This window comes from Dysidea avara, chromosome 7 (assembly GCF_963678975.1).
Source record: "Dysidea avara chromosome 7, odDysAvar1.4, whole genome shotgun sequence".
Classification (NCBI taxonomy): domain Eukaryota; kingdom Metazoa; phylum Porifera; class Demospongiae; order Dictyoceratida; family Dysideidae; genus Dysidea; species Dysidea avara.
The window spans coordinates 19,521,715-19,549,032 of NC_089278.1; the positions used below are offsets into that span (position 1 = coordinate 19,521,715).

The 27,318-nt window shown below is 38.3% G+C and overlaps 1 protein-coding gene across 1 annotated transcript in view; it reads right to left on the reverse strand.

The window, feature by feature from the left end:
* Positions 1–8,481: 8,481 nt before the first annotated feature.
* LOC136262033 (adhesion G-protein coupled receptor V1-like) overlaps positions 8,482–27,318 on the reverse strand; it is a 180,945-nt gene continuing 162,108 nt past the window's right edge. Inside the window, exons 22-23 of the mRNA XM_066056162.1 lie at positions 9,011–9,148; positions 8,482–8,957 (exon numbers count right to left, since the gene is read on the reverse strand). Of these exons, the coding sequence (XP_065912234.1) occupies positions 8,752–8,957; positions 9,011–9,148 (344 nt within the window). The 3' untranslated portion in view covers positions 8,482–8,751. The remainder of the gene's footprint in view (positions 8,958–9,010; positions 9,149–27,318) is intronic.

The window sequence follows — 27,318 nt, forward strand, 5'->3', positions numbered from 1 at the left end:
ACATAATCACATATTATATGTGCACAAGATCTAAATTGCAGAAGCACAAGGACATAATTATATAGGTAATTTATAAGGGGGGACACTGCAGGGGCGGATCCAGGGGGGGGGGGCTTTGGGGGCTGAAGCCCCCCCCTTCATATTTAGGCTTTAGTTGATCAATACGTTGAGTATTAGCTATAATGAAATTTTGTCTTAGCATAATTATATGACCACTATAATACACATACTCATAAAACCACCTTATAAATATCTTTCCAAGGTATTATCAGTGGATTTATGCTAAAGTTTATGCAACAAGGACCCGGATCAGCATTGGAGGTGTACAAGATCGAGATACTCTAATAGAGCAGTCAGATAACTACTCTAATAGAACATTCACTGGAAACATGTAGTTGGTTCTGTTATGGAATTTTTTCAAATCTGCCTGCACCTATACATACAATGAAGTGCACTGATCTGTTTAAAGGGCTTCATTCATCTACTTGTGCAGTTAATATGTATGGCAATACTTAATTCAGGTACACTATTTCCATTGAAAATGCTCTCAGATTCAATCTTGTATTGTTCAAATTTAAAAATTTTCCACTTTCAACATTCTTATTCTAACATGCACCTATTCAGTGTTGTGCAATTGTGAGAGGGGTGCATCATGTACTTGGTTATCTGTACCTACCCAAACTTTTCCATTACCAAAATGCTTCAGAGAGCCATACCTCTAATCTAAAGGCAGTATATAAAATATCTATAGGTATGAATTTTATGTGGAAATGTCTCCAAATTGCAGTATTTTAGCATCTATTTTTCAAAATTTTCCTGGGGGGGCATGCCCCCAGACCCCCCTAGTTCCAGCATGCTTTGCATGCTGGGAAGTGTGTTTCGCACACCTCTACCCGAGAGATTAGTACTTTGAGTTAGCCCCCCCCCCCCCCCTTTTATAAATCCTAGATCCGCCCCTGCACTGGCCCAGGCCCTGTTGAAAATTAAGTTTTGGAAAAGTTGCAGTATAAATTTGGAATTGAAATAGTTTTATCATTTTCATGCTTTTAGCATCAATTTAAAGTCATAAATTGCAAAAAATCTCACTGCTTCTGGGAATGCCCCCAGAAATTCTGCTTTATACTATTGTAACAGCGTTGTGAACTGGATAATGTATATTAGTGTGTATGTGTACGCATGCGTAGAGTTGAGTAGTACGCGTTAATAAGAAGTGGTCCAGTCCTTGTCCCGTAACGGGGGCACCCCAGCCCGTTACAGTGGAGGTCCCACCGAGATTGAACCAGATAAGTGAGAGAAGACTGTGGAGTTGTGATTCCAGAAGAGAGACGCTTTCCCGATTTGTTCCCAGTGTGAGGCGAACCGACTAGGGTAGTCGTTTGATTGAGACGTCGTCCGGGTGCAAGAGGCCCGACAAGAGCTTAAGAGTCCTGGAGCGAGATTTCCCCCTGGTAAAGGAGACCGGACGTGGGACCGAGACTCGTCGTGACAACTGCAGTGCAAGGCCAGTTGAAGAGAGGCGTGTCTCGTCGGATCGCAGGAGAACCAGGAACTGTGTGTGTGTGTTAGAGAGAGGAGCAACCCAGGCTAGAGAACCGATTCTTGTAATTCGCGCGGAAGTCCAGTAGGAGACGACTGTGAAGGGGTGTCAGTTGGACTCGTGTCCGTGGAAGGGACGTTGCAGACATAGGCGGATCTAGGAGACACTGTCAAGGGGGGGCAAGAAGTTTTAGTGCACAACAGTGTTTATTCTACTATGAGCTATGGGGAAATTCTAGAACACAAGTTATATTCATTTGCATAACCTTATTCAGCATATAGCTGGATGAACGATGGACATACAGTTTGTAAAACTGTAGTTGGAGAAAATTTTAAAAATCAGACCTCCCAGGTTTGAATTTCAGAGCATTTTTGATAATGCTTAGCTTAAAAAGTGTATGATTTGCAATGCGTACAAAGATTGGTTAGCCTATCTGAGATAACCTGTTTGATGGTAAAGTGTATACCAAATCAAAATAAGGAGTAGCTAACATTGTTACGATTTGTAAAATTTGTAAATTGATGACATCAGAATTGCGACTATTCTATTAGAGTAGTGACTGCTCTATTAGAGTATCTCAATCCTTGCACAAAATAAATGTTAGGCACATTTATAAGCGTTGTCTTCTATTTGCCAATTGGCTTTCTATACTTCTAAATGCAGTGTGAATGCATGATTCTAGTTTCTGGTATACATATGGTACTGTAGGTCCAAGGGGGGCCAGAGAAGGGCCAGGGGGGGGGGCACAGCACCCCTTGGCCCCCCCTCAGATCCGCCTATGGTTGCAGAGGTTCTGTCTACCCGGCAAGCGTGGAGTCTGCGGTGTCTGCTAGCAAGTGTTCATGCAGTGAATAGTTGTTGACTGTTTATAACTCAATTGTTGTGAACTTGGGAAGTGTCGGATGATTGTAAGCTGTGTGGTTTTGAATCAAGGGCTGGAGATTTACTATCAGTGGTTATCATAGTGTTTGGCGGATGCTGGGGTAAAAGGAGTGTAAAGAGACAATTCTGAAGATTGATATAAGAATTCAAGAATGATGATACAAGCATGTGTAACACAGTTGTGCTTGGAGGTCCAAGCTACTTTAACGGGAGGAGTGATGTAACAGCGTTGTGAACTGGATAATGTATATGTGTATGCATGCGTAGAGTTAAGTAGTACGCGTTAATAAGAAGAGTAGTAAAAAGAACTGCATGGTCCAGTCCTTGTCCCGTAACGGGGGCACCCCAGCCCGTTACACTATGTAGTCTTGCAACAACTTTCATACTGTGACCCACCCCCCACCCGTATGTCAGCTCAAGAATCGCCACTGCACAAAGGGATACATCAATAAACATAACACCAACTATACATGGAAGGGAACATGCATATTGATATTGTGCTACTTTTAAAGCAGGGGGGGGTATTTAAGGGTTTTTCCTGAAACCCCCTTTTAAATTTGAACTTGTAGGCCAGCAGGAACACCAAACCATCATAGTTTGTTTGGCTGCATAAATATACAGAAATAGAGCACAGTGTATAAGGAAACCTACTCAAAGGGTTATTAAAGGAGAGACATTAATGAAGATCAATATATTCTAATAGAGCAGTCAGATGTGCAGTCAAAATACCCTAATAGAATATAACATTCATAATAGATTGCAAGTTAAAGCAAAACTAGCTTGAAACATTTTCTACCTTAATACCATACCTGTTTCACTGCCCATACAAAAGTCTCAATAGTAGCAGTGAAATTTATCCCGTATTTCACTGGTAGCAGTGAAAAAGTTGTAATTGCAATTTCATTGGCTAGAATTTATGTTAACAATGTAGCGCCAATTAGTGTTGACGCGTGTTTAGTACGTAGTGACAAATTGTGTACATAGCAACGCTAATGCACAGCATGCGTATGTGCAGCGAGTATGGTATTAACTGGGAATAGCATGAAATTTGGGGATAAATATCACTCGTGTTGTATTGGAAATGGCAAATTTCACTCGGCTTCGCCTCGTGAAATTTATCTCCATTTCCAATACAACACTCGTGGTATTTATCCCAAATTTCACTGCTACCTATGCTATTACTAGTACTAATCACATAGTGGTTTAATTTGCCATACATTAGTCCCAATAGTAGGAGTGCAATTAATCCCAAATCGCACGGCCTTGTTTCTGTAATTGCACTGTAAAGTAGCCAATAAAATAGGAGAATAACAGAAGCCTTTTAAGTGCAACAAGAAAGTGATATAATGAATAGCCAATCAACTAAGCTGACAATAGAAGCCTTTTAAGTGCAACATATGTAGACATTTTGAGTAGCCAACCGACACGTGAAGCCTTTTAAGTGCAACAACAAATGATGTAATACGAAGAAGGATGATGCAATCACCTGGTAGAAGTTAATGGCCACATAGAACTGGATAGATGTGTACTACAAACCACGAAGGGTGGTCACTATGTGATTAGTAGGCAATCACACGCATTTTCGTGCAATTATGGAATAATTGTACTCGTATGGAATAATTGTACTCGTAACAGCCAAAATTGCACTCAAATGTGTGTGATTACCTATACAAATCAAAAGTTTAATTTAGACTATATAGAGTTTTTAATTGGAGAATTTGTACTAGTAATAGCATGGGTAGCAGTGAAATTTGGGATAAATACCACTCTTGTTGTATTGGAAATGGTAAATTTCACTCGGCGTATGGGCAGTGAAACAGGTATGGTATTAGGATATATACACTGTTAAAAATAGGGTGTAATCCTATCACCTTTGGGGGAGTTCTAACTGCTGTTTAAATTAAACTCCTTTGAAGGGAGTTGTAGTACTCCCCAGGGGTGCTCTAGGAGCAACTAAAAGGTGTTACAAGGGCATTGCAACACTCCCTAAGGGTGTTCTAGGAATAGCTATAAAGGTGTTCTAGTGCTCTCCATGGTGGCATTTTGTTGAAAAGAAATGTAGGCTTGCTATAGCATTCCAGTAACCTTCATGTTGATTTCAATTTATACTCAATGACTACCAACAACAAAGCACATTAGCAGTACGCAATAATATATTTGCAACACCTTATACTTACCACATAGTTGTTTCCAAGTCACTCTTATAGAAGTTAGCAAACTGTACTTATAACCTAATTTTCAATAGAAGCATCCAATTGTGGGTTTCAATATACCTAGGTGTAGGCAAACACCCTTACAGTGGCTTAGCTATTATTGGGGAGTAAAATGACATTTGTGGTGTTCAACAACACCCCAAGTGCTACAATACTCCCCTAGGGTGTTGTAAATACCATGGGTGTACATGAACACCTTTATGATGGGTGTACCTGTAACACCTCGTTTTAACAGTGTATATAATAATAATAAGCTATGGTCACTACAGTACACCTGACCAGCCACAAACCGGCCATAATCGATAGGACAAGAAAACTAAGAAACTATGGTTTGTATTATATATTCACAGTTAATATTTTGAAGAATTTTAATGTTCAAAATTTGTCAGCAGCTGGGGGCTATACCTCCAGACCTCTGCATCAATAACTCACTACCAAATCTGGAAACCACCTTAGATATGCCGCTATAATATTATGATTATAATATCAAATGTTTGACAAGGTAAACTTTTGACAAATTAAATTGGATAATCAAGCATTTCGACAAAGTTTGAAAAGCCAGATGATGAGCACTTTGCTTTGCACAAAACAGGCTTCAATACATCTTGTATTTTGGTGAGGTAACTGAGGAAAAAAACAAAGCACAATATGGCCCAATATACATACAAGGTTTTGGGGTACGTGTATGTATGCACCTAAACTATACAGTTCAGTAGTTTGGCGAGCATGGAAACTCAGAATAAAAATACAGCAAGTGCGCATATGTAGCTATAAGTACCTTATTTACTGACTTAATACAACAGTCTGTAGCTATATATAGCTAGCTAATTAACCACCACATCTTCAAAACACACTGCTTGAAGTATCTTAGTTTACTACAGTGGTATATCCCCAGTATATGGAACAGTTAATTGTTTGTTATTTTAGTAGTTTTTCAGTAAACCCGCATTCACTGATGTTTTACTGAGAGTTTAAAACTTAGTAAAATAATTATGTTCCATATACTTAAGTTTACTGACACTTTACTATCAGTATAACTACAGTAAGGCATCTTAACAAATTAGTAAACTAAGAACCTTCAAGCAGTGACAGTCCCTTGACAATGTGCATATATCACACTAATGTAACTAGTAAAAATTCTTGCCCCTAAACTCCAGAAAGTGGACAGCATATATAGAATTTCTTTTTAAGATAAGGGACTATTTTTGCAATGCTCATGCACAAACTTTTTCCTAGTGGTGAATGGTTGTGTTTTCACTGAGATCTTATAATCTTCACTGTGTAGTAAAGTTTCCATAGCTATAATGATGGTTATCCTAAGTGGCTCTCTGATTGCTCTTACATATAGCTAGCTATAATATAAATTGATCCTTAAAAAATAAAGAATATATTCTTTATTTTTTAAACAGGTATACAAAAATACATTTGCCTATAGTATTACCTGATCATTACACTTTTAGTTATACTTTAGTGTGTACATTGTGTGTACATGGTGTGTGTTCAATAATTCTTTTAAATGATTTACAGAGGAAGACTATTCCAAGAGTTAATCACATGTTGGCTGAATGCATGTTGGCGAATGTCTCTAGTACACATTGGTTTATATAACTTGAAAGGATGACCTCAACTTGAAAAAGAGATTGAGTGATATGATGATCACTGATGTGATTGATAACTGGTGGTAGCTACAATGAAATGCAAAAGCAACTATTTATATACATATAGCAGAAAAAATAATGGACCAGAGCATTGTGTCAATCTAGCTAAAAAAAATTGCTGTTGTGTATGCAAGCTGGGCTGAGATAAAGTGATTCGCATTGAAGCCAAGACTGAACTAGCTCTACCACATTCTGGCTTCTCCTTATATATATCTAGGTTGTCTACATCAGCAAAGTCCCAAATAATGGATGCAAATTTCATCTGACGTCATACTGCTAATTATTAGATACCTTTACTGCTACAAATTACCCGGCATCCAGTGGGTCACTAAAGGAAACTAAGATACTATGGTTTGTTTTGTAATCATAGGCGGTGGAGATGGGGGGGGGGGGGGGGGGGGGAAGGGCATGTTCCCCCTACTTTTATGGGATACAGTTTGCAAGAAAAGATCGAGATACTCTAATAGAACAGTCAGGATCTGGATACTCTAATAGGGCAGTCACAGTATTCAGAGAAGCAGTGTAGCAAGCTACTTAGCTACAAATGTGCAGTTATCAATAAGGAGATATAATTGGTGGAGAGCAGCTATTGTCAGCAGGTAGTGACTTTTGTGGTCTTCAACTTACAGCTGGCCTGGCCCCTCACTCTTTGGCCTGCTCCACCACCCCTGGTTTGTATTAAGTTCTTAGTTACCTGACTATTGACAATACTATTGTCAGAGTATCCTGGAATTCTGAACAATGTCACAGAGTTCCATCTACTATCTTCTCTCTCACCATTTACCTCTAAACACATGTCATAATAATTGCCTCTATAGTTACTACAGTATTTAAATTAAACTTTTTATTATCTACATTTTTTCTCCACCACATAAGTAGCATTAATGACGATATGGATAGCAGTCTCCTGGATGTTTCTGCTGATATGATCGGTGAGACCCCCAAAAAGAAGCCAACATCTCCATGGTCATTTACTAAGGACGTTGTAAAACGCCTTGCTATAGTAACACCTACCTCAGGTAGAGTCGATGACGCCGAATCGTTAAGTTCTGATACAGTTAGTATTTAAAAGAATTTTAATGTACAAAATTTGTCAGTGGCTGGGGGCTGTACCCCCAGACCTCTGCATCAATAACTCACTACCAAATCTGGAAACTACCTTGGATATGCGGTCATATGCCCCTGTAAACACTGTATTTGACCAAGTCTGGAAGCCTGGTATTGTCAAATTTGATCACAAATTATGATTGATTCTATATATGTGACTGGATCTAAGAAAACCATTCTTATCACCCAAGACAGGAAGTATGATTTTTTCATGCAAACACAAAGCTTAATGAATGCACTATCAAGTTTCACTGCCACAGTCGACCAGAGTAAAGTGGTCTGATTTTTTAAAGCACAGTGGCGAGCCGTACGAGTGGTCTGGGTCTTGATGGAGCCCTGGCCAACCAGGAGATGGCTGTGTGTGGTTGTACAACTCTGTGGTGCTGGACAATGACCTGTGCTGTAAATTTCCTTTCATTTTAGCAAGTTCTGAGCCCTGAATGGCCCATACCTTGGCCTAATTCATCCCAACACATTTCTTTTCAATTTTTGACCACCATCTTGCCCACCTTCCAGGGCCCCCACCTCCCACTGTTCTGGAGCTCGCCTGATACAAACAACCTTGGTTTAAAAACTATCTAAAATGGCGGGAAACTTAGCTGTTGACTACTTCTTCAGTGGATGATCAGGAAGGTAAGAAATTGTTGTAAAACGTGTGAAATTTGGTACGCAGAGCTACCACCATTGGCCAGTACAACACTCTGAATATTTAAAACCGACGTTTCTCGATACTTTTAAATGGACGATAAGACTGGTTTTCCCAGAGACAGTCACATATTCTTTGAGTGATATGATCACTGATGTCATTAATAACTGGTGATAGCTACAATGAAATGCACAGGTAGTTATTTACATATAGCAGAAAAAACAATTAAAGGAGGAAAAATTTATAATTTGGATGTACTCAGCTGCTTCTGCTGCTGTACATGCACAATATGGACATGAGTTTAAAAGTTAATCTTTTCATTGCAGACCCACAATACATTAATAATGTCATTGCACTGTACTGTTTGATTGGTGCCAAGAACCCTGTAGTTGTCATAGTTCAGAACCTGTGTTATGTAGTACATTCTCTACTATGTGCGTATTTACAAAAATGTATCATATCCTAATTTTGAGTACAATGATTGATACTTGCAGGAAAATAATGGCACAGTCGGCATTATTACACAAGTGAGACTATTTTCTAACATTTGCATACTTTGCATGCTTATATGCATAGTTGTAACTCACAATATACTGCTACCTACTTACGTACTAACCAATGTAAAATGGTAGCTATTACATAACATAGTTGAACTGTAAAGTTGAAAAAATCCACTCTTAACAAACAAGTGGTGATTAAGAGAAATTATTAATCCAAGATGACTACTTTAATCTTTGATGGCTTGTCAGCAGAAACACCTTTACGTTGTAATCTCCTGGATAATAAAATACTCAGATGGAAGTCTTCACGATATTCTGATATGTTATCATTAATTATTGGAACATCAAATGAAACACTGGTCACTCCAGCACGAAATGTGACAGTGTATGGTCCAGAACCATAATCAACATTTTCTGTAATATTCTTACTGTTAACATGTTGTTAAAGGTGATGTTGGTCTACTCACCAGTTGCATTAATGTCTTTACTTTTAACCCTTAAGGTAATATCAGTTGATGATGGGTTACTGAGAACAAGTACAGGTTGTGCTGGTCCATCAGCTTCATTAACACTGTATGTTGACTGGTTGAAGCTCACAGTTATAGCTACAAACCATGAAAGGAAACAAACAAAACAAAATTTAATGCAGTTTGTTAGTGTGCTTTTTCAAAAACAGAAACTTTTATAAATATACAATAACTTTCCAGTATGTTGTAGTTACAAGTACAATAAATTAAGAATTTGATTATTGTATATAGATCCTTGTACTTGCTTTGTAAAATAATTTTGATCGGTGAACCCACACACATTATACTGCATCTAAGAAAGAATGGTGCCATAAAATTAATTTAGCATCTAAATGTGCACCACAACTATCAATTGTGACCAGATTTTACAAAACCGCTCCAAATCGCACATCATGCAAAATCAACCACCAGTGTGGATAGCTACACTATCATACTACTACTTTTGGCACTCAGTAGTACTCAAACTGGTTTGAAAGATGCCTTTTCTGGGTAGTGTGAAGAGCTCGAATGGCGGTTTCTGGCTTTGTGAAGGGCCTACCAATAATCAGTGGTTTACTGGTGGATGGCCTGATAACGATGGCCAGACATTTTTCTGTCGTTTTTGCTGCATATCAGCTACTAAGAAGCCAGTACAGCCCTGTAATCTCATGTCTGGACTTCAACCGCTGTCTGCCTCCATTTTGAATTCTATCCTCTTATCCACCCCACCACCCCCCACCCTCCTCCCTTTTGTGAGCACTCGTAATACTACTTCACTTGACCAACTACTCAGATTTTCTACCTTATTTGGCAGGAAACACTACAAGCAGCTACAAGTAATGGAAATGGTCTGAAAGGTAATACATTGATGCTTTTCTTGTGTAAATTTCATATGTGTGCTTGCAATCCTTGGCAAGTTATGCTGACTTGAATTCTTTATAACGATTTATTTTGAAACTTTCCAAGGTGTAATTTGGAACATGTTTCCAAAATTCAGTCACACTCTGAAAAGTGAAGCAGTTATTATGTTCTGTTCTTAGCTACATTCAGTCTATTACACAGTATTACAAAGAATACCAGCATAAAAATCATCTCTGCAATCTTTCCAGTCACTATGAAATATGGACCATTTCCAATATAAACATGATAGTCAGCGTGTAAAATCATGATGCGTTACTGCAAATTGACACCATGTGCTGGCAGTGAAAAGAAATGGTACACAAAGAAGGGAAAAGGTAAGCTCATGATGTGTACATTGTAGATATTGCAGTATGCCAAAACACAAAAAAAACATCTAGCAACCAAAAAAATCAACCCCCTAGCTGCCATTCTTGAGTAATATCAGTCTGTCAGTCAGTCAGTCAGTCAGTCAGTCAGTCAGTCAGTCAGTCAGTCAGTCAGTCAGTCAGTCAGTCAGTCAGTCAGTCAGTCAGTCAGTCAGTAAAAAATTTCACTAGATAAAAACAATTCGTAGCAACCTGTTGGATGCATTTCAGGTACCACAGGTACTGCCAAGGCACCATGAAGATATTGTGAGGCCAGTTTCTAGTAAACAAATTATTTTGGTGAGAAAGTTGGTAACCTCCCCTCCATGATATCACAGAAGGACTAGAATATGACATAAGTCTGAGACAAAGCCAAGGACTGCTGTAAGTGAAATACTTGCGGGTTCTTTGATGTATATGACTTCATGTATGGCTAGGACAAACACACTATACAACAGTAGACTGGTATTTTAATGTGTGTTGTGCAAGATTGATGTAATTGTTTTCCAAGTGATTGTTGCTTGCAATAAACACTTCATTTTTGTAAAAGGTAACAATTTACACCTTACTGGATTGACAGTAAAAAAGCAAATCTTACTCTTACTTGAGGTTTGAATAATAACTTACAATTTGTAAATTGTGACCCCTAGTGGTTGATAAAATTGCATTAACAAACAAGTCTGATATGTCTAGATTAAAATGGTTATGTAGGACAAGTTACAATAGTGTAATTACAACAGGTTATGGTGGAATATGGTATACTACAGTGGATTATAGTAGGTTACAGTGGTTATGGTTGGTTACAACAAGTTACAGTGAACAGGTTACAATTACTGTATGGTAAAAAAAAGCAAAGATATCATCTAAAAATTACAAATATTTAGGCAAATTTATATGGCTAGTTTGCTCATCTACTAAATTGCAATGATACTTTTGAAAGAAAATCATTTCTTTTGACTAAATAACTTTTAGTTTGTAGAGCTAACTTTTGGGAATTTTGTGCACTTAATACAATTATGAAACTTTTCACATATTAAAATATTACTCCTAATGACATTTATTTTTTGATATAGTGCCACTGTAGATTTTCCCTTTGGAAACCTTTACAGTTGTTTTTTACATTGAAAATTCATCATTTTTGTCTTCATCTCCCAGATGCGTTATTTTACATGGTTAAACCATGCTTCAAATTAAAGGTGTCATTCTAAGAATCAATATGAATTTTGTTTGAAGTGAATAGCTTGTTCCACTGCAAAGTTACAATCAAGACACACAATAGTGTGGCGTGCGGCCAAGTGCAGCTAGTGCAGGTGCATGATAGACAAATGTGTATTTACAGGAACCAAGAAAATGCTGTTTTCATGCATCCGTAGCTTGATAATGCTGGACAGAAATTAAATATTATTGCTGCGGAAACTCCCTCAGGGTAGGGCACCTCCCATTCAAAATTTGAGGTGAATCTACATACTCATCACTGAGATATGTGCCTTCAAACTTTGTCTTATCTTCTTTGTATTTTTCTTCCCCTGCAATCAAGATACTCTAATAGTGCAGTCACTTTAATAGAACATTCAGCTACATAATAAGTCACTGTATTTACCCTGTAGAGAGTTCAGCTAGCTGGACTCTTTACAGGGCGATTAGTTTGTAGCTGAACTTTCCATAGGGTGATTTGTTTGTACAAACGGTCATCCTGTAGCGAGCCCTGCTACAAAACAAATCACCCTCTGGAGAGATCAGCTATGAATAACCTGTGGAGAGTTCAGTCACAAACAAGTCACCTGTAGAGCTACAAAAAGGTCCTCCAGTAGAGAGTTCAGCTACAAATAAATCACCCTGTAGATAGTTCAGTAATAAACAAGTCACCATGTAGAGAGTTCAGCTACAAAAAGGCACCCAGTACTAGCAGAGTTTTCATACAGTTACAAACAAGTCATTGTGTAGAGAGTTCAGCTGAAAACAAGTCACCCTGTAGAGAGTTCAGCTACAGAGAAACACCCTGTGGAGCATTCAGCTACAAACAAGTAGCCTTGTAGATAGCTCAACTACAAGTCATTCTGAAGAGAGTCCAGCTACATTAGAGTTCAACTACAAACAAGTTACCCTGTAGAGATTTCTGCTACAAGCTGGACATGTGATAATTTTCATACAGTATTAATTTTTGTAAAAAAAAAAGCATCATTATAAAAAGTATCCAGAAAATCAGTTCAGCTTTTGATGTCTTCCTCCTTTCTGCAGTAAAGAAAAAGACAAATAAAAGAAACTCCAAAGCTTTGGAGTATTCAAATACAAAAAGAAGTGATATCTATACAAAAACAGCAAAGCTGTGAAAAAGGGTGCGGTTCCTAAAGAAGCCAGGGTGAAAAAGATGTGAAATCAAAGGTGGCGGCCAAGAAATGACTGTGATGGTAGGTTAACAGCAAAAATTTTAACAACAAAAATTCAGGTGAATTTGGCACCAAATCCTTATGAAATTTGGAGAAGGCAACACAAATTCACCTGAATTGTCGCTATTAAAATTTTTGCCATTAACCTATCATCATAGTCATTTCTTGGCTGCTACCTTTGATTTCATATCTTTTTTCACTTTGGCTTTTTTGGGGCCGCATCCTTTTTTTACAGCTCGGCTGTTTTTGTATGGATTACTTTTATTACTCATAAAATTTGCTGAATTTATTTGCCCTTGGAGTGTAAATTACCAATGGCAGTAAACTTTATAGAATTTCATGGCTAATACAAATTATTGTATATATACAGTGTATATATATATAGCTTTGGAATGAATTCAAATAAAAACCAGGTCATTTCTTTCAGCAAGACCCCCTTCAATTTGAAACCATGTTTCAACAGTGTAAACATCAAGTGTAGTGTGTAAATATTGTAAATACCAGCCATGCCATAGCATCAATTTTGCATCTGAACCTGCCCCAACAACCACTTATCAGGATTTCCCGGGCACAAGGTCTAACTATCCCCATGCAAACTATTTAACAAGAAACACAAGCCCATCTCTTCAGGCTCTTTGTCACACATCTGCTTTTGAAAAACCACATACTGCATAATGGGTTATTTTCAAACCAGACATTTTTGCACAAGAAGCAAAATCTGAATTTTGAAGGATTTTAATTTCAAATAGTGCATATTTCGAAGTTTGGGTGGATTTCAAATAAACAGATATTCGTGTCACAAATTATGAAGATATGTGAATGTTTGCTAAAAACTGACATACTGATGGAGTAATCCCCATTCCTGTGCACTGGAGAGAAGACTGGGGGAGTCTAGATTGGAGTAAATTCACTGGCTTGATTATGCTCGATCGTAGCTAGCTAGTTGTTTACCATCAGTAGCTAGATTCTAGAGCAGATGGAATCTGGATCACCTGTTTTCTTGTTGTTGGCACAGTAATGATGCGGTTTACCCATTATTATCACTCGTATTATCAGTATACTGAGCTAAAACTCAAGGAATACACAAGCGAATCACTGAAAGTTGGATTGTTGCTTTCACTTGTGGGAATTTATTTTCAAAGAGCAACCAGATGTAGTAATTTATTTTTGAAGAGAAGGGCCTCTTTGAAACATCCGAAAATAAAACCTTTCGAAAATTACCAGCTATACGGTATGTGACCCAAACTGGGAAAACTGGTCTTATCACCCATGTCAGCAGATTCAATTTTTTTGCCAAGAACAAGCCTACATGAATAAACTATCTAATTTCACAATCAAAATCAGCTAGACTTGAGTGGTCTGCCTTTGCTGGCTGCCCAGTGCCAATCCGTACGTGTGATGTGGGGCCTTATTGGAGCACTGGTCAGCCTGGGGATGGCTGTATGTGGCTGTACAGCTCCGTGGTGTTGAATAAAGGCCTGTGGTGTAAATTTCCTTTCAGTTTTGAGACCTTAATGGCCCATAGCTTGGCCTAATTCAACCAAATTTCACATGTTTTACACCAATTCCTTATCTTCTAGAGCATCCACTGTGCAAGTAGCCAACAGCTGAGTTTGCTGCCAATTTAGATAGTTTTTGAACTGAGGTTGACTATATCAGGTGAGCTCCAAAAGGGGAGGGAGGCAGGGACCCAGAAGGAGGGCAAGAGGCTGCTTTAAAAAATGAAAAGTGAGGTGTAGGGAACACATACCTTCAACCATTGGCGAACTACAACACACTAAATACTTAAAACCAATACTTTAAATAGGTGACAAGACCCCTTTTCTCAGACTGGGTCACATATATGCACATACCTAGCTAGCTACTATATATACACTGCTGATTGTACAGTTTGTTAGAAATAACTGTGACTGCATCAATAATATAGAAGCTAAAACTAAACAATGATGGACTGACTTATCCTCCAGCCCCAACCTCACACTTCTCCACTTTCTGTCTTCTCTACTTGATTGCTTTAGGCATACTTCATAATCAACACTGAAAATGATTAAAAAAACAGTGATTCTCCTTAGTCCTTAGTCTCACCTCCAGTTAGATGGGCACCAAAACTAATTTCTCCCATCTCTACCCATGACTGGCCTACAGCAAGAATTGGTATTTATCTGTCTTTCATCAGTCTACCATTAGATGTCTAATAAAACATCCAGTACTGTTGCCCACTGAGTAATTTCACCAAATTGTAGCACATGTTTGATTCTCAACCGCTCAAATCTTAAAATGTTATCACATGATGCTGGGAATTACATAGAAGTTTACTAATAATTGACAGAGGAATTTTGGTGAACTCAAGCATATGTGACTTTTGATGTTACGTTATCCATGCAAAAACAGCCAAGCTGTATAAAAGGGTGCAGCCTTCAAAGTCCTGGGTGAAAAAGTTGTGAAATCAAAGGTGGCGGCAATGAAATGGCTGCAATAATGTTAATGATAGTAAATTTTAATAATGGCTTTGTGCATATTAACATTTATTATTGTTCACATCATCAACTTTGATTTACAACCTTTTCCACCCAGGAATTTGAAGGTCGGACCTTTTATACAGCTTCGCTGTTTTACATGGATTTCACCTTTTTGTATTTTAAATATATACCCCAAAGCCAACCATAAACTGGCTTTGAAGTTTGTTTTTATACAAATCATTGTTCTTCTTATCTACAGATACAAGGACAATGATATAAGATGAACTAGTGCTCTAGTGATACAGAAAAATACCTACCAATTCAATACCAAAGACAAAGGATCTATGGTTAATATGTCAATACTGATAATTGTTCTGACTATAATTTCATGCTTGCTTGTTCATGGCTATGGCTATAATAAATTGTATTATAGTGCCTGTATTTATTTGCAATAGTGTTTTATAACGAAGTAAATTTCTCCAAGTTAGGTATGCATGGTTGTACTATTTGTCTATTAGGATTTTTATTTTGCAGTGGCTGTTCTATTAGAGTAACTTGATTTTTCATATAAAATGTGATAAGTTGCAGTCGCTCAATTTAATCCCGCACTTTTTATGGCAGAATAATGATTTCCAGTCTGTTTTCACACGTTTTGCTACCACAGCACTTAGCTATTATGATGATGACAATTGGCATGAGTAGGTCTTGATCGTAGTGTACTAGCTACCTTGCCGATCAGTACCAAAATGGCTGTAATATTGGTTTTGATTCAATGGAATACTAGAGAAGTACTGTATTACATTTAATTGATTACTTTTGTAATATTTTAATAGAGCACACATTTTTGAGGATATTTAATAGAACCCACATAGCTTTTCCTTTGGTAGATTGATGAAATTAAGAACTTTTCTATCAAGTACATTAAAGCCAGAACTTTCATTTATAAAGTAGAAGCAGCTCAGTGGTTAAGGATCTGGGTGTTCAGTATGGAGGTCCCTGGTTCGAATGCTGGTAAGTTTTTTTGAAATCTTTCATGCACTATTTTTTACCTGGTGGTGACTGTTCTATTAGAATATTTCGACCCTGCAATTTACAGTTGTTTGGTTTTTGCCTTGTAACTATATAGCTTTCAATGTGATTTCTTTAAACCACATAAGGTTTGAGGTATGATGGTTAACCTACTACATGCATACCAATTCCATAAGTAGTTTATCCTGTAGGTATGACAACAAGTTGGCCTTTTAATGCAAAATAATTGTCCATACGTAGCTCTATGGCTGTTTATCAGATTTGCACCAAACTTGGTATGTGATTTTGCTACAATACATTCTTAAAGTGGTCAAGAAAATTGATTTATGCATTTGCATTTTATAATCGTTTTTGTAAAGTGTGCGAAAAGGTAAGCCCACAAAGGGAAAAAATGAAGAAATTAAGCTGAATTTTGAGGGCTTGCATTTCATGATTGCGTTCAACAATCTTGCTCAAATTTAGTATGTGTGATGTTGAAGGTGGAGGGCGTTTGCAGTACAAAAAAAGACTAAAATTTGAAAAGGGAGCACAGTGCTACATGTGTGAAAATAGTGTTTTGTTTCTTCCTGTAAATATACTCAGTGTGGCATGCTGGCTTTCTTGGCTGCATGACACACTACCATGTGTCTTGATGGAAAGTATAATAAGATGCTCCCAAAAGATAGAAAGGCAAACAGCATCTGTTGGGCTGAAGCAACATCTAACAGTGAAAAAATCAAGCCCGTAGCTATAGCTGTTATCAAGTCACACTTGCCTGAAAGCATTAGTATGTAAGTTAAATAAATAAGCAAGTAAGTAAATAAATCAGTTAGTCAGCAGAAAATTTCACTAAATAAAATTTTGTTTAAAAATTGTAGAAACTTATTGGAAGTGTTTTGGGTCACATTTTGGGCTTGGTTATACCTGCAAAGGTGCTATAAAGGTATTGTGAGAGTTGTCTTAGGGTGATAGTTTTGGCCAGACCTCCATATATGATCCAGTCTGACAAAACCGGTCTGATTGCCCATGTCAGCAGATACAATTTTTCACCCAGGACACAAAGCTACATGAATAAACTATCTAATTCCACAATCAAAATTAGCTAGACTTGAGTGGTCTGGTTTTGCTGGCTGCTTTTCCCAAGCCCAGTGGAGAACCGTACGTGTGGTGTGGGGCCTTAATGGAGCTCTGGTCAACCTGGGGATGACTGTATGTGGCTGTACAGCTCTGTGGTGTTGAATAAGCACTTCTGCTGTGAATTTCCTTTCATTTTAGCCAATTTTGAGACATCAATGGCCCAAAACTTGGCCTAATTCATCCCTACACCTTCCTTTCAATTTTTGAACACCACTTTTCCTGCCTTCCAGGCCCCATGCCTCCCATCCATTTTGCAGCTCGCCTGATACAGTCAACCTTGGTTTAAAAATTATCTAAAATGTAGTTGTTGGCTACGTGCACAGTGGATGCTGTGGAAGGTAAGGAATTGGTGTAAAACATGTGAAAATTTGGTACACATAGCTTCAACCACTGGGGAGCTACAACACACTAAAGCTTAAAACTGGCATTTCTCAATACTTTTAAATAGGCGATAAGTATAGCTGTAACAATAATTGGATCGGCCAAAATATTGGCCACCGATATGACATTTTTTTACCAATATCGGCATCGGTACACAATAGCAGTAGGACCGATATCACTACCAATATTTATACAGCAATAGTTTCTACATAAACGGATTATAATATAGGTTTTCTACGTTCAGTATCCATGTGGCTGTTCAGTGGCAGTAGCTTATTGTTCACTCTACAGCAAGCGCTCTGCTACGAGAAGCCATACAAATACACACGATTCTAGTGTTTGTGGCTGGAAAGCTTATCTAATCAAAAACAGCCAAGCTGTAAAAAAAGGTGTGGCCCCCAGAAAGGCCATGGTGAAAAAAGATGTGAAATCCAAGGTGGCGGCCAAGAAATGGCTGTGATGGTAGGTTAATGGTTAAATTTTAATAACAACATTTCAGGTGAATTTGGTGCCAAGACCAAGCGGCACAAAATTCACCTGAATTGTCGTTATTAAAATTTAACCATTAACCTACCATCACAGCCATTTCTTGGCCGCCACCTTGGATTTCACATCTTTTTTCACCATGGCTTTTCTGGGGGCCACACCTTTTTTACAGCTTGGCTGTTTTTGATTAGATATCACTTCTTTTTGTATTTGTACACTGCAAAGCCAGCCTATGCCTGGCTTTGGGGCTTTTTTTAACCCATGTGTTTTTTTCTTTACCACAGGAAGAAGAAAAGAACTTAAAGAAGATTTTTAATACTTCAATTATTTTTGATTTTATTAGTAATTATACAAATTATATACATTATATTTATTACATGCCTATTATTCCCCATAGGATATTTTTTTGCAGCTGATCTCTCTACTGGGTGACTTGAAATGTAGCTGAACTATATACAGGATGGTGTATTTTTGTAGCTGAACTCTCTACAAGGTGACTTGTTTGCAGCTAAACTCTCTACATGGTGGTTTCTTTGTACCTGAACTCTCTACATGATGGTTTCTTTGTGGCTGAACTCTCTATAAGGTGACTTCGTCTAGCTGAACTCTCTACAGGGTGACTTCTTCCAGCTGATCTCTCTACTGGGTGATTTGTTTCTAGCTGAACTCTCTACAAGTGATTTGTTTGCAGCTAAACTCTGGTTTCTTTGTAGCTGAACTCTCTACAAAATGGTTTCTTTGTAGCTGAACTCTCTACAAGGTAACTTCTTCTCTACAGGGTGATTTGTTGTAATTGAATTTTCTACAGGGTGGTTTGTTTGAGGCTGAACTCTCTACATGGCGGTTTCTTTGTAGCTGAACTCTCTACAGAGTGATTTGTTTGCAGCTGAACTCTCTACATGATGGTTTCTTTGTAACTGATCATGAACACTCTACAAGGTTACTTCTTCTAGCTGATCTTTCTACAGGGTGAGTTGTTTGTAGCTGAACTCTCTACATAATGGTTTCTTTGTAGCTGAACTCTCTACAAGGTGATTTCTTCTAGCTGATCCCTCTACAGGGGGATTTGTTTGTAGCTGAACTCTCTACAGGTGATTTATTTGCAGCTGAACTATTTATGTGGTGGTTTCTTAGTAGCTGAACTCTCTACAAGGTGACCTCTTCTAGCTGATCTTTCTACTGGGTGATTTGTTTGTAACTGAATTTTCTACAGGGTGATTTGTTTGCAGCTGAACTCTCTACATGGTGGTTTCTTTGTTGCTGAACTATCTACAAGGTGAATTCTTCTACCTGATCTCTTTACAGGGTAATTTGTTTGTAACTGAACTCTGTACAAGGTGTGTTTTTGTAGGTGATCTCACTACAGGTTGATTTGTTTGTAGCTGAACTCACTAACGGGTGATTTGCTTGTAGCTGAACTCCTTGCATTGTGTCTAGTTTCTAGCTGATCTCTCTACAGGGTGATTTGTTTGTAGCTGATGTCTCTACAAGTTGATTTGTGTGTAGCTGATCTTTCTGCAGGTTGATTTGTTTGTAGCCGATCTCTCTACAGGGTAATTTGTTTGTAGCTGAACTCTCTATAAGGTGATTTGTTTGTAGCTGATCTCTCTGCAGGTTGATTTGTTTTAGCTGAACTCTCTACAGGGTGATTTGCTTGTAGCTGAACTCCTTACATTGTGTCTAGTTTCTAGCTGATGTCTCTACAGGGTGGTTTTTTAGTTGAACTCTCTACAGGCTGATTTGTTTCTAACTTATCTCTCTACAAGTTGATTTGTTTGTAGCTGATGTCTCTTCAGGGTGATTTGTTTGTAGCTGATCTTTTTACAGGGTACTTTGTTTATAGCTGACCTCTCTTCAGGGTGATTTGTTTCTAGCTGATCGCTCTACAGGGTGATTTGCTTGTAGTTGAACTCCTTACATTGTGTCTAGTTTCTAGCTGATGTCTCTACAGGTTGATTTGTTTGTAGCTGAACTCTCTACAGGGCGATTTACTTGTAGCTGAACTCTCTATAAGGTGATTTGTTTGTAGCTGAACTCCTTACATTGTGTCTAGTTTCTAGCTGATGTCTATACAGGTTGATTTGTTTGTAGCTGAACTCTCTACAGGGCGATTTGCTTGTAGCTGAACTCCTTACATTGTGTCTAGTTTCTAGCTGATCTCTCTACAGGATGATTTGTTTGTAGCTGATCTCTCTACAAGTTGATTTGTGTGTAGCCGATCTTTCTGCAGGTTGATTTATTTGTAGCCGATCTCTCTACAGGATAATTTGTTTGTAGCTGATCTCTCTACAAGTTGATTTGTGTGTAGCTGATCTTTCTGCAGGTTGATTTATTTGTAGCCGATCTCTCTACAGGGTAATTTGTTTGTAGCTGAACTCTCTATAAGGTGATTTGTTTGTAGCTGATCTCTCTGCAGGTTGACTTGTTTTAGCTGAACTCTCTACAGGGTGATTGCTTGTAGCTGAATCCCTTGCATTGTGTCTAGTTTCTAGCTGATGTCTCTACAGGGTGATTTGCTTGTAGCCGAACTCTCTACAGGCTGATTTGTTTCTAGCTTATCTCTCTACAGGTTGATTTGTGTGTAACTGATCTCTCTACAAGCTGATTTGTTTGTAGCTGATCTCTCTGCAGGTTGAATTGCTTCTAGCTGATCTCTCTACAAGTTGATTTGTTTATTTCTGATTGCTCTAAAAGTTGATTTGTTTGTAGCTGAACTCTCTGCAAAGTGTTTTGTTTGTAGTTGATCTCTCTACAATGTGATTTTTTGTAGCTGACCTCTCTTCAGGGTTTTTTTCTAGCTGATCTCTCTACAGGGTGATTTTTTGTAGCTGACCTCTCTTCAGGGTGATTTGTTTCTAGCTGATCGCTCTACAGGTTGATTTGTTTGTAGCTGAACTCTCTACAGAGTGATTTGCTTGTAGCTGAACTCCTTACATTGTGAGTAGTTTCTAGCTGATCTCTCTACAGGGTGATTTGTTTGTAGCTGATCTCTCTACAAGTTGATTTGTGTGTAGCTGATCTTTCTGCAGGTTGATTTGTTTGTAGCCGATCTCTCTACAGGGTAATTTGTTTGTAGCTAAACTCTCTATAAGGTGATTTGTTTATAGCTGATCTCTCTGCAGGTTGATTTGTTATAGCTGAACTCTCTACAGGGTGATTGCCTGTAGCTGAACTCCATACATTGTGTCTAGTTTCTAGCTGATGTCTCTACAGGGTGATTTTTTGTAGCTGAACTCTCTACAGAGTTATTTGTTTCTAGCTTATCTCTCTACAGGTTGATTTGTGTGTAACTGATCTCTCTACAAGTTGGTTTGTTTGTTGTTGAACTCTCTGCAAAGTGTTTTGTTTATAGCTGATCTCTCTACAGGGTAATTTGTTTGTAGCTGAACTCTCTCCACAGTGATTTGTGTGTAGCTGAATTCTCTAGAGAGTGGCTTAAGTGTAGCTGAATTCTCTACATGGTACATGACTTGTTTATAGCTGAACTCTCTTCAGTGTGACTTGTAATGTTCTGAATCTCTACAGTGATATATTTGTAGCTTAACTCTCCACAGCGTGACTTGCTTCTTGCTGAACTGTTTATAAGATTAACTGTTTGCAGCTGAACTCCCTACAGAATAACTTGTAATGTAATAGAATTCTATAATGGAGTAAATAAATTAGCTGAATGCTCTATTAGGGTGACTGTTCTATTAGAGTATCTCGATCTCGCATTTGCTACACGGAGTTGGCTTTTGAATCATAACTCAGTGGTTTGTACTCCAATTCTTCTATACTACTGCAAGGACTTTCAATGAAGATTATTCCAGCTATACACTGATTTTCAGCTCATTGCTCTAAGCGGTTTGCCTAGAGGTGTGAAAACTAATACTGTTTTATTCCTAAAAATCGATCGCGTAATTGTGACACAGGTTGGGTTTTGTGTCATATCTCCGTGGTCTTTATCTCGATTCCTTTCAAACTACCAAAAGGCACTCCTACGATGGTTACTCCATCTACATAGCAATTTTCAACTCATTCCATGAAGTGGTTTACCCTGTAGGCGTGACAACAAATCGATCTTGTTTTACGCGAATAATTGGTCATAACTCCTGAATCATTCATCGGATTTGTACCAAATTTGATGGTAGGATTCGCCTTTGGACTCCCCTTCTGTGTGCCAAATTTCAAGGCGATCGGAGTACGCGTTTGCATTTTATAGCAATTTTTGCAAGTGTGCGAAAAGACGAAGAAGAAAAAAAACGAAGAAAAAAAAACGAAACTTTGGCCACTCGTATCTCGGAAATGGCTTGAGTGATTTCCTTCAAATTTGGAATGTAGACTCCCCTAGCTGGCGGGCAACTCTGCAGCAAATTTGGTTTCAATCGGATGAGGTATCACCGAGATACAAAAGTGTGAAAATGACGTTCTCTTTCTTCCTGTAAATATACTCATGGTGTGGCGCGCTGGCTTCTTGGGCCGCACGACATACTACCGTGTGTCTTGATCAGTCATGGGAGTATGCATAAAAATGTTTGAGGGTGCCTAATTGTCTGGATTGCACAATAGAAACCCAAGCCACTATCACCACAGGCATAGAGTGAGCAATAAATATATCCACGTGTTGTTGTAGAGAGGTAAATCTACACTTTTGCATAGATTATCTATGATTTTTGCATAGATTATCTATGATTTTTGCTTGTAATGCAAATATTGACTATCGGTTATCAGCTTCTTTTGGTGGTATCCATATTGGATATCGGTACATGTCAAAAACCCATGTCGGTACAGCTCTAACGATAAGCCTGGTTTCCCAGATTGGGTCGCATATACAGTATCATACAGTACGATAGTACTGTATAGTAGGGACCACAAAGGAGTAGGTGTGGCCCACAACATAACATCACCAGCCTCAATTTTTCCTGACAATGATGAGGCAGTATTGGTTAGGTAAAACTAAGCCCAAACAAGCTTATAGATCAAATCGAAATGCTTTCAAAAAGTTGCTACAGAATTTTAAAAATAATTAATTTAATGAAATTTTCTACTGACTGAGTAAGTAACTGACTGACTGACTGATGCCTTCAGACAAGCATAGCTCGATAACAGCTAAGGCTACGGGCTTGATTTTTTCACTGTTTGACATCACTTCAGCCCAAGAGGTGCCTTTTGGCATACCGCAGTACATACAATGCATTCTTCATGGACTTACCAGTGTCCTTCTTTATGTCCCATTCATCTTTTCTGACAGCAAAAATGGTTGATTTGGTGATAGCACGTGATGGCTTCCCTTCGTAACGGAAATCATCCGTATTTTTAATAGTGGCTGTTTTGATTGCAGAGGTGCTTTTCAAACAATTCTTGATTTGTACTGCTGTGTAACGGGTTGAACCTAGCCGACAACAAAGCGTAATGGATGCTTCACTTTTCAGACAATGATTGATATAACTGGGGCACGCTGCACCATTTCTTTTTTTTGGTGAGTGTGAATTGTAGAGGTGCTTTTCAAACAGTTCTTGATTTGAAATGCTGCGTAACGGGTTGAACATAGCTGACAACGAAGCACAATAGATACTTCACTTTTCAGACGATAATCAAGACACGCGATAGTGTGTCGTGCGGCCCAAGAAGCTGGCGCGCCACACCGTGAGTATATTTGCAGGAAGAAAGTAAATGAGATTTTCACACCTTTGTAGCTACGTGATTCCTTATCCGATTGAAACCAAAGTTGCTACAGAAGTGCCGACTAGGTAGGGGAGTCCACATTCCAAATTTGAAGAAAATTGCTCCAGCCATTTCCGAGATACGGACGGCCAAATTAGGGTTTTTTCCTTCGTTTTTTTTTCTTCTACTTCTTTTCGCACACTTTGCAAAATCCGCCATAAAACACGAATTCGTACTCCAATCGGGCTGAAATTTGGCGCACGTAAAGGGCTCATTAAGGCGAATCGCAGTACCAAGTTTGGTAGGAATCCAATGAACATTCACGGAGTTATGACCGATTATTTGCATAAAATTAGGTCGATGGTCTGTCACGCCCACAGGGTAAACCGCTTGAAGGAATGAGCAGAAAATTGCTATGTAGATGGAGTAACTATCGTAGGAGTGCCTTTGTGTGGTTTGAAAGGAATCCAGTTAAAGGCCATCGAGATATGACACAAAACCCAACCTGTGTCAAAATTGCGTGATCGATTTTTATGAATAAAAAAACTAATAGTTTTCATGCCTACCAGGCAAACCGCTTAGAGCAGTGAGCTGAAAATCGGTGTGAACCTGGAATAAGTATCATAGAAAGTCCTTGCAGTAGTACAGAAGAATCGCATTACAAACCACTCAGTTATGATTCCAAAGCCAACTACGTGTAGCATATGCGAGATAGAGATACTCTAATAGAACAGTCACCCTAATAGAGCATTCAGCTACGTTTATAATTTACTCCATTATAGAATTATATTACATTGCAAGTTAGTCTGTAGGGAGTTCAGCTACAAACAAGTCACCCTGTAGTCAGATCAGCTAGAAGAAGGTACCTAATAGAGAGTTCAGCTACAAAGAAACCATCATGTAGAGAGTTCAGCTGCAAACAAATCAACCTGTAGAGAATTCAGCTACAAACAAATTGCCCAGTAGAGAGATCAGCTAGAAGAAGTTACCTTGTAGAGACAAAGAAACCATTGTGTAGAGAGTTCAGCTGCAAACAAATCCCCCAGTAGAAAGTTCCACTATGAACAGATCACCCTGTAGAGAGTTCAGTTAGAAACAAGTCATCTTGTAGAGAGTTCAGCTATAAAGAAACCACCATGTAAGAGAGTTCAGCTGCAAACAAATCACCTGTAAAGAGTTCAGATAGAAAGAAGTCACCCTGTAGAAAGATCAGCTAGAAACAAGTCACCCTGTAGAGAGTTCAGCTAGAAGAATTACAATGTAGAGAGTTCAGCTACAAAGAAACTACCATGTGGAGAGTTCAGCTGCAAACAAATCGCTATGTAGAGAATTCAGCTACAAACAAATCACCCTGTAGAAAGATCAGCTAGAAGAAGTTACCTTGTAGAGAGTTCAGCTACAAACAAGTCATCCGGTAGAGAGATCAGCTAGAAGGATCACCTTGTAGACAGTTCAGCTACAAAGAAGTCACCCTGCTTCATCTTTTCTTCTTCCTGTGGTAAAGAAAAAAATGGTAGGTTAAAAAGCCCTAAAGCCGGCCTATGCTTTGGGGTATACAAATACAAAAAGAAGTGAAATCTAATCCAAAACAGCCAAACTGTAAAAAAAAGTGCGGCCCTCAGAAAGGCTATGGTGAAAAAAGATGTGAAATCCAAGGTGGCAGCCAAGAAATGGCTGTGATGGTAGGTTAATGGTAAAAGTTTTAATAACAACAATTCAGGTTAATTTGGGCCACTTGGTCTTGGCACAAAATTCACCTGATTTGTCGTTATTAAAAATTTTACCATTAACCTACCATCACAGCCATTTCTTGGCCGCCACTTTGGATTTCACATCTTTTTTCACCATAGCCTTTCTGAGGGCCGCACTCTTTTTTTACAGCTTGGCTGTTTTGGATTAGATTGATATAGCTGGGGCACACGGCACCATTTCAGATGCGGTATGCATGGGTTCATCAGTCATAATAATAATATTTTCAAAAAAGTTAACAAACAAGTACACAGAAAAATTTGGAAATTCAACTATAGTAGGGACCATAGCACATCGATAAAATGTACTGAAACAAGCTGGAGTAGTGAATGATATTAAATCACAGTAAGACAATAAGAAGTGTTATATCCCAACTGTACTCAAGATACCATAATGGAAATGCACAGTAGGGATATAACACTTCTTATTGTTTTACTGTGATTTAATATCGTGCACTACTCCAGCTTGCTGCAGTACTTTTTATCGATGTGCTATGGGCTCTACTCCAGTTGAAACTTCCAAATTTTTCTGTGTACTTGTGATAATATAAGGCTCTCATCACGTACCATATAGGGCTGCCATCACTTTCTTAGACATTAACTTTGTAAAAAATACATGCTGAAAATATCTATGCAACTTTTGATAGGTCTCCATGTGTCTAACTTCATGTTCTAGTTGGACAAATGTCCCAGATTCTCCCCAGTAACTTGCACACATAATTAAAAATTTCTCAAGGTAAATAATTGATTGGCATAGCTGTAGTTTAGTTTCAACGGCAAGTGCATAGCTTTTTTCTTGATCACGTATATTATTGTGTAGCTATTAACAACAGATATGGATAAATAATAGTACAAGTGATTTGCACAGATATATATATCTAATCCAAAACAGCCAAGCTGTAAAAAAAGTGTGCGGCCCTCAGAAAGGCTATGGTGAAAAAAGATGTGAAATCCAAGGTGGCAGCCAAGAAATGGCTGTGATGGTAGGTTAATGGTAAAAATTTTAATAACGACAATTCAGGTGAATTTTTGTGCCGCTTCACAAAATTTACCTAAATTGTCATTATTAAAATTTATACCATTAACCTACTACCATCACAGCCATTTCTTGGCCGCCACCTTGGATTTCACATCTTTTTTCACCATAGCCTTTCTGAGGGCCGCACACTTTTTTTACAGCTTGGCTGTTTTGGATTAGATTTCATTTCTTTTTGTATTTGTATACCCCAAAGCCGGCCTATGGCCAGCTTTGGGACTTTTTAACCTATGTTTTTTTCTTTACTACAGGAAGAAGAAAAGATGAAGTAGATGTACTTTAAATATTTTATCAGTAAATGTACAAATTATATATACTGTATAATACATATGTGACCGGATTTGCGAAAAGGGGTCTTCCACACACATCCAATTTGCCAACTTTGACAATTGATAACTTCAGATTGAAAAGAGCTATTGCCTTGAATTTTGGACAGTCGTGAGCACCACTATAGCTGAATACGTGGTGAAATTTTCAGGTTAATATGTTACTTGAACACTGAGTTATGGTCTCCAACGTTTACGGAATTGGATGTGTGTGGAAGACCCCTTTTCGCAAATCCGGTCACATAATATTATATTGATTACAGAAATCTCCATGGTGGTTTCTTTGTAACTGAACACTCTACAAGGTGACTTCTTCTAATTGCTCTCTCTACAGGGTGAATTGTTTGTAGCTGAACGATCTACAAGGTAACTTCTTCTAGCTGATCTCTCTAC